At 37.1% G+C, this 16,663-nt stretch overlaps 1 protein-coding gene across 1 annotated transcript in view; it reads right to left on the reverse strand.

Moving 5' to 3' along the window:
- LOC133542901 (Golgi apparatus protein 1-like) overlaps window positions 1-6,967 on the reverse strand; it is an 86,203-nt gene extending 79,236 nt beyond the window's left edge. Inside the window, exon 1 of the mRNA XM_061887153.1 lies at window positions 6,606-6,967. Coding sequence (XP_061743137.1) covers window positions 6,606-6,929 — 324 coding nt within the window. The 5' untranslated portion in view covers window positions 6,930-6,967. The remainder of the gene's footprint in view (window positions 1-6,605) is intronic.
- Window positions 6,968-16,663: the final 9,696 nt, after the last annotated feature.

Below are 16,663 nucleotides of genomic sequence, written 5' to 3' on the forward strand. Positions count from 1 at the left end.
GCCTTCAGCTGCCCGTTTTGCTTCCAGATCAGTCATTCTGTTCTTATTCATAATTCTGTGTACTTTTCTGGCACCTTGTCACAAAAGCGGAACGGGAAAAAGTTGACTCTGACTAGCTATTGTCTCGGCCATTTTTGCCACGTTTGATTTAATATGCTAACAGCTGATTGACCTGAAATGTATCACGATCATCGATCATGATCCTATAAATGCCCAGCCCTATTATGAAAAATATTAAACTCATTTTCTTTTTCACCTGTAAAGCAAAGCTCATACAGCATATATTAGTACAAACTCAATTTCCATATGAGTTGGGAAATTGGGTTAGATGTAAATATTAACAGAATACAATGATTTGCAAATAATTTTCAACCCATATTCAGTTGAATATGCTACAAAGACAACATATTTGATGTTCAAACTGATAAACTTTTTTTTTTTTGCAAATAATCATTAACTTTAGAATTCGATGCCAGCAACACGTGATAAAGAACTTGGGAAAGGCGGCAATAAATAATGATAAAGTTGAGGAATGCTCATCAAACACTTATTTGAAACATCCCACAGGTGTGCAGGCTTATTGGGAACAGGTGGGTGCCATCATTGGGTATAAAAACTGCTTCCCCAAAAAGGCTCAGTCTTTCACAAGAAAGGATGGGGCGAGGTACACTCCTTTGTCCACAACTGCTTGAGCAAATAGTCAAACAGTTTAAGAACAACGTTTCTCAAAGTGCAATTGCAAGAAATTTAGGAATTTCAACATCTACGGTCCATAATATATCAAAAGGTTCAGAGAATCTGGAGAAATCACTCCACGTAACCAACATTGAATGACCGTGACTTTAGATCCCTCAGACGGCACTGTATCAAAAACCGACATCAATCTCTAAAATATATCACCACATTGGCTCAGGAACACTTCATAAAACCACTGTCACTAAATACAGTTCATCGCTACATCTGTAAGTGCAAGTTAAAGCTCTACTATGCAAAGCAAAAGCCATTTATCAACAACATCCAGAAACGCCGCCAGCTTCTCTGGGTCCGAGATCATCTAAGATGGACTGATGCAAAGGGGAAAAAGTGTTCTGTGGTCTGACTAGTCCACATTTCAAATTGTTTTTGGAAATATTCGACATCGTGTCATCCAGACCAAAGGGGAAGCGAACCATCCAGACTGTTACTGACGCAAAGTTGAAAAGCCAGCATCTGTGATGGTATGGGAGTGCATTAGTGCCCAAGGCATGGGTAACTTTTCACATCTGTGAAGGCACCATTAATGCTGAATGGTCCATACAGGTTTTGGAGCAACATATGTTGTCATCCAAGCAACATAATAAGCATGGACGTCCGTGCTTATTTCAGCAAGACAATGCCAAGCCACATGTTACAACAGTGTATAATAAAATAATAATAGAATAGAATAGAATAGAATAGAATGTACTTTATTGATCCCTGGGGGAAATTCAGCACCACAGTTCGCTCACAATAAACAATGATAATAATAAATAATATAATACATATAATATATCATATATATATAATATATAATACATGAACAATATTAATATATTCTACATATATTCTTTATTATCGATGCAAAGTTGAAAAGCCAGCATCTGGGATGGTATGGGGGTGCATTAGTGCCCAAGGCAGGGGTAACTTACACATCTGTGAAGGCACCATTAATGCTGAAAGGTACATACAGGTTTTGGAACAACATCTGCTGCCATCTAAGCACCGTCTTTTTTCATGAACGCCCCTGCTTATTTCAGCAAGACAATGCCAGGCCCCATTCAGCACGTGTTACAACAGCGTGGCTTTGTAAAAAAAGAGTGCAGGTACTTTCCTGGCCCGCCTGCAGTCCAGACCTGTCTCCCATCAAAAATGCTGTTGAATGACTGAAGCTTTACATAAAACAAGAATGGGAAAGAATTCCAATTTCAAAGCTTCAACAATTAGTTTCCTCTGTTCCCAAACGTTTATTGAGTGTTGTTAAAAGAAAAAGTGATGTAATACAGCGGTGAACATACCCTTTCCCAACTACTTTTGGCAGCCATGAAATTCTAAGTTAATTATTATTTGCAAAAAAAATTAAGGTTATGAGTTTTAACATCAAATATCTTGTCTTTGTAGTGCATTCAATTGAATACAAATCATTGTATTCTGTTTTTATTTACCTCTAACACAATTTCCCAACTCAAATGGACACGGGTTTTGTACGTGTATGAGCTGGAGCTGGTATGTTTAGAACTATATATAGACGTATTATTTTGGTTTATTTTGTCAGCAAAACTAACGTCAAAACGACAGCATTTGCATGCGTCCGGGCATAGCCACTCATCTCATTGGTAACAGTCATGGCGCCTGTTGTTTATTTGGCCATGCTCTCTGTATACACCACTATGACTAGTGTACCATAATTTGACCATCACTGGTCTATATAACAGTTTTTTGACCGATTTTAAATGCACAAAATGTATACATCATTGGTTCTGTTTTCTACGTCTATCCATCCATCCATCCATTTTCTACCGCTTATTCCCTTTCGGGGTCGCGGGGGGCGCTGGCGCCTATCTCAGCTACAATCGGGTGGAAGGCGGGGTACACCCTGGACAAGTCGCCACCTGATCGCAGGGCCAACACAGATTGACAGACAACATTCACACTCACATTCACACACTCGGGCCAATTTTTAGTGTTGCCAATCAACCTATCCCCAGGTGCATGTCTTTGGAGGTGAGAGGAAACCGGAGTACCCGGAGGGAACCCACGCATTCACGGGGAGAACATGCAAACTCCACACAGAAAGATCCCGAGCCTGGATTTGAACCCAGGACTGCAGGACTTTCGTATTGTGAGGCAGACGCACTAACCCCTCTGCCACCGTGAAGCCTTCTACTTCTATATTCTTCTTTTTTATTTTATTTGAGAATTGTATTTTTCTGATAATTAGCTGCCAGCAGTTTGTAGTCATCTGTGTCTTATTTGAAAAATCCTGAACACTATAAAGATAAACAGTGTTATGTCTTGGGATTTTGTTCCCTTACTGTAAAGCATGGGTGTCAAACTCTTGCCCGTGCGCCAAATTTGGCCCGCCGTGTAATTTTATTTGGCCCTTGAGGCAATATCAAATTAACATTAGAGCTGGTCCGCCGGTATTGTACTGTAACACCGCATTGACCTGATTTTCCCGGGAGACTCCTGAAGTTCAGTGCCCCTCCGGAAAATCTCCCGGGGCAATCATTCTCCCAAATTTCCCTCGATTTCCACCAGGACAACAATATTGGGGGCATGCCTTTAGCGTCCTCTACAACCTGTCGTCACTTTCTCTTTTCCCCCATATTAACAGCGTGCCGGCCAAGTCACATAATATAAGCGGCTTTCACACACACACACACACACACACACACACACACACACACACACACACACACACACACAAGTGAATGCACTTCATACATGGTCAACACCCATACAGGTCACACTGAGGGCGGCCGTATAAACAACTTTAACACTGTTACAAATATGCGCAACACTGTGAACCCACACCAAACAAGTATGACAAACACGTTTTGGGAGAACATCCGCACCGTAACACAACATAAACACAACAGAACAAATACCCAGAACCCTTGCAGCACTAACTCTTCCGGGACGCTACAATATTCACCCCACCTTGCTACCACCAAATCCCGCCCACCTAATTGTTATTTTTATTTTATTTTCAAATTTATTAGCCTGTGGCAAAAGTTAATGTTGATATTAACCTCAGAAGGCTGCAAATAGAAAAGAGGCATTACATTTGTGATTCAAATTGTATTTAATATACCATTGATGTTTTTTCGTTTGTTTTTTTGTTTTTTGAAAGTTGATTTTGCACTATTAAGTTATAATAAGCGTTGACTGTTCCATATTCAGTGTTAAAGCAAATCAGTGTAGCAAACTGAGCCATGATTAAAGTTTTATTGACTCTCTTGCTACTCCAAGGCTTGAATGTTTGATTAATTCATTGTTGTTATTTTATTTTCAAATATATTATTAGTTTGTGGAAAAAGTTTATTTTGATTTTTACCTCAGAAGGCTGCAAATAGAAAAGGGGCATTCAATTTCTATTAAAATTGTATTTGATATGCCATTTATATTTTTATTATTATTATTATTATTTGAAACTGGATTTTGCATGTCACTATAAAGTTATATAAGCCTTCCTTGTTCAATATTAAATGCAAAACTTGTTTGGGTCCCTATTAAAAGGTTAATTTGTACAACCTTGGCCCGCGGATTTGTTCAATTTTAGATTTTGGCCCACTCTGTATTTGAGTTTGACATCCCTGCTGTAAAGTATGTATCGCACTAAAACCCTTTTACTGAGGTATGTATCACACTGAGAGGATGATTTAGTGGTACAACAAAGATGACGAGGAGAAGACGCTGTCAATGTGGAGCCACGTAAATAGAGCCGCCCACAAAACGATGCATCCGACCTGAATGGACATTCAGAAAGCGGCTCAAAGATAGTCTATGAAATATATGCAACATTTTGACCAAATAAACATACTGACATTTTATCTAAACTCTAAGGAAGTGTTTTAAATGTAGAAAACACATATCATAATATGACCACTTTAATGCGCTTTATAGTCCGTGCTTGGTCCGCCTTATGTGTGAAAAAGACCTGAATAGACTCGCTCATCGGCAGTGTTACCTATAGTCTGAAAAATATGGTAATATAATATGATTTATATTTTAATACTAATTAATACCACAGATTTGGTTTTAAACATATGTTTACAGTTTTTATTTTTATTTTAAAGAATATTATCCATCCATCCATCCATCAGTCGGGGGGTGCTAGAGCCTATCCCAGCTCGCAGCAAATTACATGATGACATCATGGTGACCACGCCCACACCATCATAGGTATCTTAGCAATCTTGGGAAAACTCTGTGTATAGTTGCATCCCTACTTTAAATAAAGTAGTGCCTCAATGCACCTGTCCTACACTAAGTAGGTGTTCCCAGATTTGCGTAAAGTACTAATCAGATGCGTAAAGTACTAATTTGATGTGTAAAGTACTAAAATCAGATGTGTAAAGTACTATTTAGATGTGTAAAGTACTATATTAGCTGTATAAAGTACTAAGATTAGACGTGTACTGTACTAAGTAGATGTATACAGAATAATAATCAAATAGATAGATAGATAGTACTTTATTGATTCCTTCAGGAAAATTAAAAATGTGTACAGTATTATAATCAGACTTGTACAGTACTAAGCAGATGTGTACAGTATAATAATCAGACCTGTACAGTGCTATAATCAGATGTGTACAGTACTACAATCAGACCTGCACAGTACTATAATCAGATGTGTACAGTACTATAATCAGCCCAGTACAGGACTATAATCAGACGTGTAGAGTAATAAGCAGATGTGTACAATACTATAATCAGACCGGTACAGTACTATAATCAGATGTGTACAGTAATAAGCAGATGTGTACAGCACTATAATCAGATATTTACAGTACTATAATCAGACCAGTACAGTACTATAATCAGACGTGTACAGCAAGAAGCAGTTGTGTGCAGTACTGTAATCAGACCAGTACAGTACTATAATCAGTTGTGTACTGTACTATAATCGGACCAGTACAGTACTATAATCAGACCAGTACAGTACTATAATCAGATGTGTACAGTACTATAATCAGACCAATACAGTACTATAATCAGACCGGTACAGTACTATAATCAAACCAGTACAGTACTATAATCAGATGTGTAGAGTAATAAGCGGATGTGTACAGTACCATAATTAGATGTGTACACTACTATAATCAGACCGGTACAGTACTATAATCAGACTGGTACAGTACTATAATCTGACGGGTACAGTACTATAATGAGACGGGTACAGTACTATAATCAGATGTGTACAGTACTATAATCAGACCGGTACAGTACTACAATCAGACCAGTCCAGCACTATAATCAGATATGTACAGTACTATAATCAGACCAGCACAGTACTATAATCACACCAGTACAGTACTATAATCAGACCAGCACAGTACTATAATCAGACCAGCACAGCACGGTACTATAATCAGACCAGTACAGTACTATAATCAGACCGGTACAGTACTATAATCAGATACGTACAGTACTATAATCAGACCAGCACAGTACTATAATCAGACCAGCACAGCACAGTACTATAATCAGACCAGTACAGTACTATAATCAGACCGGTACAGTACTATAATCAGATACGTACAGTACTATAATCAGACCAGTACAGTACTATAATCAGGTATGTACAGTACTAAAATCAGATATGTACAGTACTATAATCAGATATGTACAGTACTATAATCAGACCAGTACAGTACTATAATCAGATATGTACAGTACTATAATCAGATATGTACAGTACTATAATCAGACCAGTACAGTACTATAATCAGACGTGTAAAGTAATAAGCAGATGTGTACAGTAGACTACTGGAGCAGCTTCACCTCCATGTCAATGTGGAGCTGACAACAGACCGCAATGGATGAGGCACCGAGGCGTCACATCACGGCCAGCATCACCTTACCTCTCTGCGGTCCTGGAGACACTCCAGCACGGACAGGTTGTTCGCCCAGGTGTGTTTGGGGCACATTCGGGTCAGGTCTCCTCTGCAGGCCTCCTCCTCAGACAGCTTCCAACCGGTCGCCCTTCGAGACTGTGAGGCCCCAGCGACGGCGGCGGCGGCGGCAGGTGCATCTTTGGCTTGTGGTTCCGCGGCTCTAAGGACGGCGGGGTTGGGAGGCAGGGCGGGACCGCTGGCAGCTTTCAAGCCGAAGACAGTTCCAACGTCGCTGAGACACATGGATGATAGCAGCAGCAGCAGCAGCGCAGAGCGACTGAACGTCGCCATCTTCAGACCACTGTTAAGCTACTATCACTACGCAGAACAACATTGTACTACTTCCGGTCACTTTTATCACAATAAAAGAGGGCACTGTGAAGCTACCGAGATATATATATATATATATATATATATATATATATATATATATATATATATATATAAATATATATATATATATATATATATATATATATATATGTTTATATACATATATGTATATATACATATATACATATAAACATACATGTATATTTATATACACATACATATACACATACACACATATAGATATATAATATACATCCATATATACACACACACACATATAATATATATATATATATATACATATGTATATATGTTTATATACATATATGTATATATACATATAAACATACATGTAAATTTATATACACATACACACATATAAATATATAATATATATCCATATATACACACACACATATATATATATACATATACACGTCTATACACACACACACATATATATATATGTATGTATGTATGTATCAATGTTTTATGCTTGCTAGGATATTATTCGGCGTCTGTTTTCACGTTTAATGAACAAAACAGACAGACATTTTAAAATGTCTCAATTTACAAATAAAACTATTTTTGCAACCTTATGTCAAAGTCAATTAAAGGACATGTATGTATAATCAATGTTGTATCATTGTTTTATGCTTGCTGGGATATTATCCGACTTAAACAAGAAAACAGACAGAAATTTTAAAATGTATATTTATTTTGAGAGTTAAAACAATAAATGGCACAGATTCGGTGAAATGTAATTTCTTATTGCTTTTTAAATACAAAGAAAGTTTTTGACTGCAATGCAAATCAATTGATAATAAAAAATAAAATAAAAATAATTAAAAAAATATATATAAATATATATATATATATTTTTTAATTTTTCAAATAAAATTGTGAAACTTTATTTTTTGTTTCTTTTTAAATACAAAAAAGGTTTTGACTTAAATGCAAATCAGTCGATAATAAAAAAGAAAATCTGTATACATACATATGTATATATATTTTTTATTTTATTTAATTTTTTTTTTTTAAATTATCGATTGATTTGCATTGCAGTCAAAACCTTTTTGTATTTACAAAGCAATAAGAAATATCATTTCACCAAATCTGTGCCATTTATGGTTTTAACTCTCAAAATAAATATACATTTTATAATTTCTGTTTGTTTTCACGTTTAAGTCGGATAATATCCCAGCAAGCATAAAACAATGATACAACATTGATTATACATACATGTCCTTTAATTTACTTTAACATAAGTTTGCAAAATAGTTGTATTTGTAAATTGAGACAACGTTAATGTCTAACGTTGGATCCACGTTGTTAATTTGGAATTGACCAGATTTCAATGGTCAAATCAACGTCACAACCTGGAATTCAATAAATGCCGCCAAAAACCATGCTGTTTCAACATTTGTGTTGTAGAATATGGGTTTTACGAAATGATCAGATTTACATGGTCAAATCAACGTCAGAACCCAAAATTGATTTATTATTTGAGTCGCTCACCGTCAAGATCTAATTCAACAAGTGTTCAACATTGTTTCAATGTCTTGCTAGGATACATTTTGAACGACCCAAAATGTGTATTGGCCCATTTAGGACAACTTTATTTCATTTTAAGTACAAGATTCCTAAGCTGAAGATTGAGTAAAATGACTAAAACGTGAGTGAGTTTTTAGCTGAGAATGATCAAATACATGAAGTATAGCCACATGGCCTGCATGCCAGTGTTTTTTAACCGTAGGGCACATTGTTGGCTCCCGCGCGCCCCTTAGAGGGCTGCCAAAAATATCTGTTCTTCAGCTGTGGACGGTATGGGCCGCAGCGGTACTTAGTTGCAATTCACTTTTCCACCACTTGTGGCAGTAATGACAATGTTAAACAAACAAAAAGAAGTCTGGAATTAAAGCCATGTAGAAGTTTTTAAGCGCAAACATTAAAACCAAACCGGTGAAGCTGTATTTTATTTTGCACTTAATTTTATTTAGAATTCAGATAAGAAAAACATATATTCAATCAATTAATCCATCAATGTTTATTTATATAGCCCTAAATCACAAGTGTCTCAAAGGGCTTATTTTTATCTTTATTGGGACGGCGTGGCGCAGTGGGAGAGTGGCCGTGCGCAACCCGAGGGTCCCTGGTTCAAATCCCACCTAGTACCAACCTCGTCACGTCCGTTGTGTCCTGAGCAAGACACTTCACCCTTGCTCCTGATGGGTGCTGGTTAGCGCCTTGCATGGCAGCTCCCCCCATCGGTGTGTGTGTGAATGGGTAAATGTGGAAGTAGTGTCAAAGCGCTTTGAGTACCTTGAAGGTAGAAAAGCGCTATACAAGTACAACCCATTTATCATTTATTTTGAATTTAGTTAGAATGTATTTATTTGTAGCACTGCTTAATTGTATGTAAATTTATTTTCCATCAGTTTTCATTAGCCCCTTCCTTTGCATTACACTTGGTTAATATTTATTGTTTTAATAAGGTAACGTGACTGAGTGAAAACCTAGGAACTGTTGCGTTTGGGACACATTTGAACGCGCGAGTTGTCACCCCCAAATGCTGCAGGACTCGGACCAGGCAGGATAAAAGGTAGGAACTTGTTTAATATAAAAATGACAAAATTACACTTGACAAAAAGCAAAGAAATGGCGTGCCTATGCACGGAAAGCTAAATGCTAATGTTTAGCAAGCATCCAGTTCAGAGTCCAGTAGGGAACGACGGGCAGAGCGCACGCGAAGCTAAGACGAGACTTAGCAGAGTAAATACAAAGCAGAAAAAAACAACGCAACTGTTGCATAGAGCAAACAAAACATCCAGACAGAACTCATGTAGCAAGCCGGTTTAAATACTAAAGCAATAATCACAAACAGGTGTGCGTCAGGAGCCAGTGCAGGAGGAGCAAATTAAGTCGCCATGGTGACAAATAAAAACAAGAAAGTGCTCAAACAAAGGGATCGGAAGAGACCAGAAATAATCAAAACACAAAAAGGAATTCAAACATAGACTAGAGGTGTGATCCGGGTAACCGGATCACAACAGGAACCTGACTAAAGTGTGAATTTTAACCGAATGGTTTTTAAAGAAAATAAACTTGAGGTATAATTTTAGACATTTTATGTCTTCCATCCATCCATGTTCTACTATTTGACCCTTTCGAGGTCGCGGAGGGTGCTGGAGCCTCTCAGCTGCATTAGCGATGCTAATTGCACCGATTTGGTGGCATATCTTTCAGGGTGCCCACATTCTCCAGTACTTTTGATTAAAAAAAATACTAAAACAGTTGACAAGATATTCAATTATTTTACGATTTCTGGACAAAATATATATATATTTTTTTTTTTACTAAATTATTGAACTTTTGATTACCTGCCAAAACAGATCTTGTTTTATGCTCACAGGTGTCATGTTCTGTGGTCTGGATTCTGTTTAGTTAGTTTCTGGTTTGTTTTTTGACTCCATTAGTTCATGTTTTTTGATGCACCCTTGTTTGTTTTGGTTGCCATGCTGGCATGATTTTCACCTGCTGCTGGTGTTCGGACACTCGCACCTGTTGTCAATCATGACACAACTATTTAAGCCTGTAGTTGCCAGGTAGTCAGCCTGGCGACATTACACCTGATATCCGAATGATTACGCGGTCCATGCCATAGTGCTCATGGCATTGCTCTGTTGTTTTTGACTTTTTCACACCACAGTTAGCGTTTTGTTTATATCCATAGTTCAGGCTATGTGTTTATGTTTTTGTTCCTAGTTAAGTTTGTATCTCCGCCGGGTGCGTGCCTTTGGTTTGTTCTTTTGATAGATTAATCAAATCATGTCTTTATCTTCACGCCTTGTTCAGTCCAGTCGCTCTGCACCCTGGGAAAACAAACCGCTCCATAGTCCAAGTCCTGATCACAGGTTTGTTTTTGTTTTGTTTTATGTCTTTTTTTTTTTTACATTCGGTTATAAGTTTTAATTCTGTAAATGGGAGGCATACTCAACTTAGGGCTCATTTTCCCAGCTGTGCACAGGTTCCAGATACCTACAACTGCTAAGATAGTAGTCAAAAGACTTAGAATCACGGCAAATCGTTTAGCTTTTGTAGTTCAATTTCTCCGTGGGATGATAAAATTGTATATTAAATGTTCAGAAATAAAACAAATAGATGAAGGCAGTATTTAATGTGAGGCATTAGATTGCTTGTTGTTTGATTATGCTATAGTTATACCAATGCTATTGCACTATTGTTGTGTATGATGACAAAAGAAGACTGTAATATCTTTCTGTAGATTTTTTCTGTGTCCAAAATTTGACGCCTGTTTAGCGGGGAGTTGGAGCAGCTGATTGGGAACAAGTGAGCACAATAAATCCTCCTAAATTTAGAAGTGACAGCTGCCAAGGGTTATTTTCTGTTCTGGCTCCCAATAAGGTACTAATCCCCCCTGCTCCCTTAGTTACCTAAAACTTGCATTTCAAAGTCGATTAGGCTGTCTGGGCTTCTGGACACAAACAGTACATCAAAAATGATTTCAAAAGAGGATGCAAGTCAAGTCGAAGTCAGTTTTGAAAGAGTATCAGAAGATCCCTACATCATGTTAATGAACACAGAATTAACACGAGCCAAATAAGTTGAGTGTCCGGTGCCTTGCTTAAGGGTAATCGCATCTGTTATCTTGTCAATCCCTTTTCGTTGTTATTCAATAGTGGGGCGGCCACCAGATATGGTGGCTATACCATCAGATATGGTAGGTAGCTGCCAAATAAGACAAGCTTGCTTGTACATACAAATAAGCAGTCTCAAACCAATTCCTAAAATTCTTACCATGGTGGTGCACTGTCAACACCGGAGTTGTCAAGAAATACCCGAATGTCCGACGATGGGAATGTCAAATGAGCGTGCTGTATCATAACCCTGTGAGATACACCTCAGTCTTGGATGACACTGGACAGATGGATCTCAAGTATTGTATTGATGCCCTGCCTGCGGGAACCCACCAGGCTGGCGGATTGTTGGGCTCCATGCTTCATGAGGGCCCACCTATGGTAACTGGTGGACACCGCATCTCAAGAGTTTGAGCTATGTCTCTGAGTCTACACACAACACAACAATAGGGCTGGGTATTGGCAAGGACTTCACAATACAATATGTATCCTGATACTTGAGTCATGATACAATACTCTACTACATGGGTTCTCAAACCTTTATTTATGAAGTACCAGCTCAGAATACACTTGGCTCTCCAAGTATCACCATAATGACCAACATTTGAGAAAAAAAAAGAAGATTCAAATAAAATTAAATGAAATTTAAAAAAAAATCGGTCCAAGCCTGGGCCCTGGAGAGGGGTCCAGACTGAGGCCAAGGGAAAAAAACAACAAAACAAAAACAAACTGTACTATACAAGTACAACCCATTTATCATTTATTTATTTAAAACAACTCATAGCCCTAGAGAGGGAAACATCAAACATCAAAGAAGCCAAAGGACATTAAAGACATTAAAGCAGCGGATACAACCAGCCACTTCTACATACAGCTATGAATAAAAATTAAAAGTAGGCCCAAGTATTCATTAAAACAAGCAGATACAAGCAAAACAAGTGATGTCCTGCTGCTCCTGTATCATCACGTTTGGCTCGTCAAAGTTTAATTAGAGGTGGGTAGTAACGCGCTACATTTACTCCGTTATATCTACTTGAGTAACTTTTGGGATAAATTGTACTTCTAAGAGTAGTTTTAATACAACATACTTTAACTTTTACTTGAGTATATTTATAGAGATGAAACGCTACTTTTACTCTGCTCCATTTATCTACATTCAGCTCGCTACTCGCTACTGATTTTTATCGATCTGTTAATGCAGGCTTTGTTTGTTTTGGTTTGTCAGACAGACCTTCAAAGTAGGATCTATCACATGGCTGCGTTTCACCAATCAAATGCAGTCACTGGTGACGTTTGACTTCGTTTCACCAATCAAACAGAGCCTGGCGGTCACATGATTAACTGCACACTTTTTATATTTTATAAACCTTTATTTATAAATTTCAACATTTACAAACAGTTGAAAATAATAATCACAGTAAGTACAAAAACAGTACAAAACAGTATAAAAACCGTACAAAACAGGGCTAGGGGGTTGTAAATTCAAAGTAACTAAAATAGAATGCAAAAAAAATATATATGTAAAATAAACAAAGTGCAAAGCCACAGGCTCACTCAATCTCAGTAAATAACTTAAATTTGGAACACAGCATCATTGTTTTCAGAGCTTTTTGGTTGATAGAGGTAGAGTGCTTTAATGTACAGTTCTAAATCTTTTTTAAAGGCACAAAAAACAGGTTGGGTATTGTGAAACTTACATTTATGAATATAAAACTTAGCCAATAGTATCATGAGCTTGCAAAGGTAAAATTTATTTTCAAATTTATTTTCAATACAGTGTAAAACCAAATACATATTATTTAATATGTCTATTATTGTTTTAGTTGCTTAAGAGATATTCCTGGCTCTGAATTTCTTCATTGCTATTTTTATGTTTTTGTGCATTACTTGTTGCCGTCATCATTAAACGAACAGGTTATTCATCAGTTACTTTTTACTTTTACTCAGTAAATATTAGGGTGACTACTCCTTATACTTGAGTAAACAATTTCTAAAGTAACAGTACTTTTACTTAAGTACAATTTCTGGCTACTCTACCCACCTCTGAAATCATGCCTTTCATCTGGATAATAGGAGGATTTGTCTTTGAAACTACAAGTTGTTCATCTGTGACATTCAATTGACTCAACAGTGTCTGCAGGGAGACTTTTCCTTGTTAACCCTTCAAGTGGATCAAGATTAATTCTTCATCTAAACGTGAAGATATGGACAACCCGATCAGTCATCATCGAAGTAAGAGCTATTGTTTTATCTTGTTTAGCACTTGGCAATATTGCTACATGATGCTTAGGTTTTCACTAAAGCTGGATTTGTTTAGCAGAGCTTCTAAAACTTGTAGCTCATTTTCCTTATATTCAGGATCAACATTACAAGGTTCTGTATCATAATTGTTCCCAGAGTAATCTTTTTTGGTTCTCACAAAGTCTGCATGATTTGAATAGTTGTTGCTGATGAAGAGATCTGCGGTTCCCATCTCTAGGTCACGTGACCATGTGACTGGCAAGCTCATGTATAAATATTGTCTCCCTAAATGGTTTGGGAATATCCATGAGATTGATACTGTTGTGATCATACCTATTTATTCGCAAACTTTGTAAGTCTTTCGGTGTCATACATCAGATGAATAGGTTAATAGCTTCAATACAGAGTCAACTTGTTTTTTTTCTACTGTACTGGTACTTTAAATAATAAATCAAATTAAATCAATTACACATAAAAGTTAAAGTACAAAAAAAAATCCCTGCTCTATTTTGATATTCAACGTATTTCACTACTAAATATAAAATGCAGCTGAAAATACAAGTTGTATGTGTATGTACACTGGATGACGGTGTAACAGTAAACAATTGTACACAAAGTTGATCAAGTTTTTGCCACTTAAATGTAAAAATGTTTCCTCTACTTCCTCACTGTTGACTTCTTGCACTGTCTAATGGTTGCATTACAGCGAGTCTTTGTAGAGTGGCGGTGCAGAAGTATTCAATCAGTTACAAGCTCTATGGCAGGCTGGATGACCAACGAGTATCATACAAAGACGCCCTTCCTCTGAGTGAACAACAAGCAGAAGATTCATGAGTAGTGAGGATATACATTTTATCATTTAAAATATGTTTCATAAATATTTGAGGCATGTTATAGGGCAGGGGTCCCCAAACTTTTTGACTCCATGGCCATGTATACAGTGGGGCAAAAAAGTATTTAGTCAGCCACCGATTGTGCAAGTTCTCCCACTTAAAATGATCATCATAGGTACACTTCAACTGTGAGAGACAGAATGTGAAAAAAAAAAATCCAGGAATTCACATTGTTGGAATTTTAAATAATTTATTTGTAAATTATGGTGGAAAATAAGTATTTGGTCAACCATTCAAAGCTCTCACTGATGGAAGGAGGTTTTGGCTCAAAATCTCACGATACATGGCCCCATTCATTCTTTCCTTAACACGGATCAATCGTCCTGTCCCCTTAGCAGAAAAACAGCCCCAAAGCATGATGTTTCCACCCCCATGCTTCACGGTGTTCTTGGGATGCAACTCAGTATTCTTCTTCCTCCAAACATGATGAGTTGAGTTTATACCAAAAAGTTCTATTTTGGTTTCATCTGACCACATGACATTCTCCCAATCCTCTGCTGTATCATCCATGTATCCATCTAGGTATAAACTCAACTCGTGGTGTTTGGAAGAAGAAGAATACTGGGTTGCATCCCAAGAACACCACATCTACTGTGAAGCATGGGGGTGGAAACATCATGCTTTGGAGCTGTTTTTCTACTAAGGGGACAGTATGATTGATCCGTGTTAAGGAAAGAATGAATGGGGCCATGTATCGGGAGATTTTCAGCCAAAACCTCCTTCCATCAGTGAGAGCTTTGAATGGTTGACCAAATACCTATTTTCCACCATAATTTACAAATAAATGATTTAGAATTTCGACAATGTGAATTCCTGGATTTTTTTTCACATTCTGTCTCTCACAGTTGAAGCGTACCTATGATGAAAATTACAGACCTCTGTCATCATTTTAAGTGGGAGAAGTTGCACAATCGGTGGCTGACTAAATACTTTTTTGCCCCACTGTGTGTGTGTGTGTATATATATATATATATATATATATATATATATATATATATATATATATATATATATATATATGTATATATATATATATATATATATATATATATATATATATATATATATATATATATATATATATATATATATATACATATATTCTTGCCATGCGCTCACAGTGTGGCGCGAGCGCGATGAGTTCACGTTATTGATGGGAAAATGCATTTTAAGACAATATGATTTGCCTGAGCGATAATAACAAGCGGTACAAAATGGATTAGAATGGACAGATTTTTAAAAATAATAATTTTTTTAAAAAGTTCCAAAAATTATTAATTTTTTTTAAACTTCGGACTTCCCACAGGCCGGATTTTGGACAATGGCTGGCTGAGGCCGTAGTTTAGGAACCCCTGTTATAGGGCTTAGAGCAGGGCTATTCAACAACATTTTTCTAGGGGCCACATTTCCAGAAAGGTAAGGACCCATGGACAAATTGGATTTCTCCCTTTAATATTCTTCTTCTTTTGAGACCCATGCAGCATCCTCTGCAGTGAACATTTAATTTATCAGTTACATATTTCTTCAGAAAATAGCCCTGCTATGCAAAATAATATTGTCTGCTGTAGTGCAGGCTGGCTTTTAGGAGGTTAAGATGTCAATGCAAGATCTACCAATAGGTTTACTCTAGTTTTAGTCATGGTTTCATTCAATTGCCGGATTTGGCCCCCAGGCCGCCAGTTGAATAGCCCTGGCTCAGCGTGTCAATAGGCATTTTTTGGTATTTTCAGACAATCTTAGAACATAAACCAATACTGTGTAGCTACTTTATAACTACTGTTAAAGTAACAACAACAAATTAAAGTGTGGTGACAAACATTTCACTTCTAATATATGAAGGTGCACTTTCAAATGAACATTAGATTGCATTTGGCATTCTGCCGCTTGAATTACAAAACTC

Source organism: Nerophis ophidion, linkage group LG25 (assembly GCF_033978795.1).
Source record: "Nerophis ophidion isolate RoL-2023_Sa linkage group LG25, RoL_Noph_v1.0, whole genome shotgun sequence".
Classification (NCBI taxonomy): domain Eukaryota; kingdom Metazoa; phylum Chordata; class Actinopteri; order Syngnathiformes; family Syngnathidae; genus Nerophis; species Nerophis ophidion.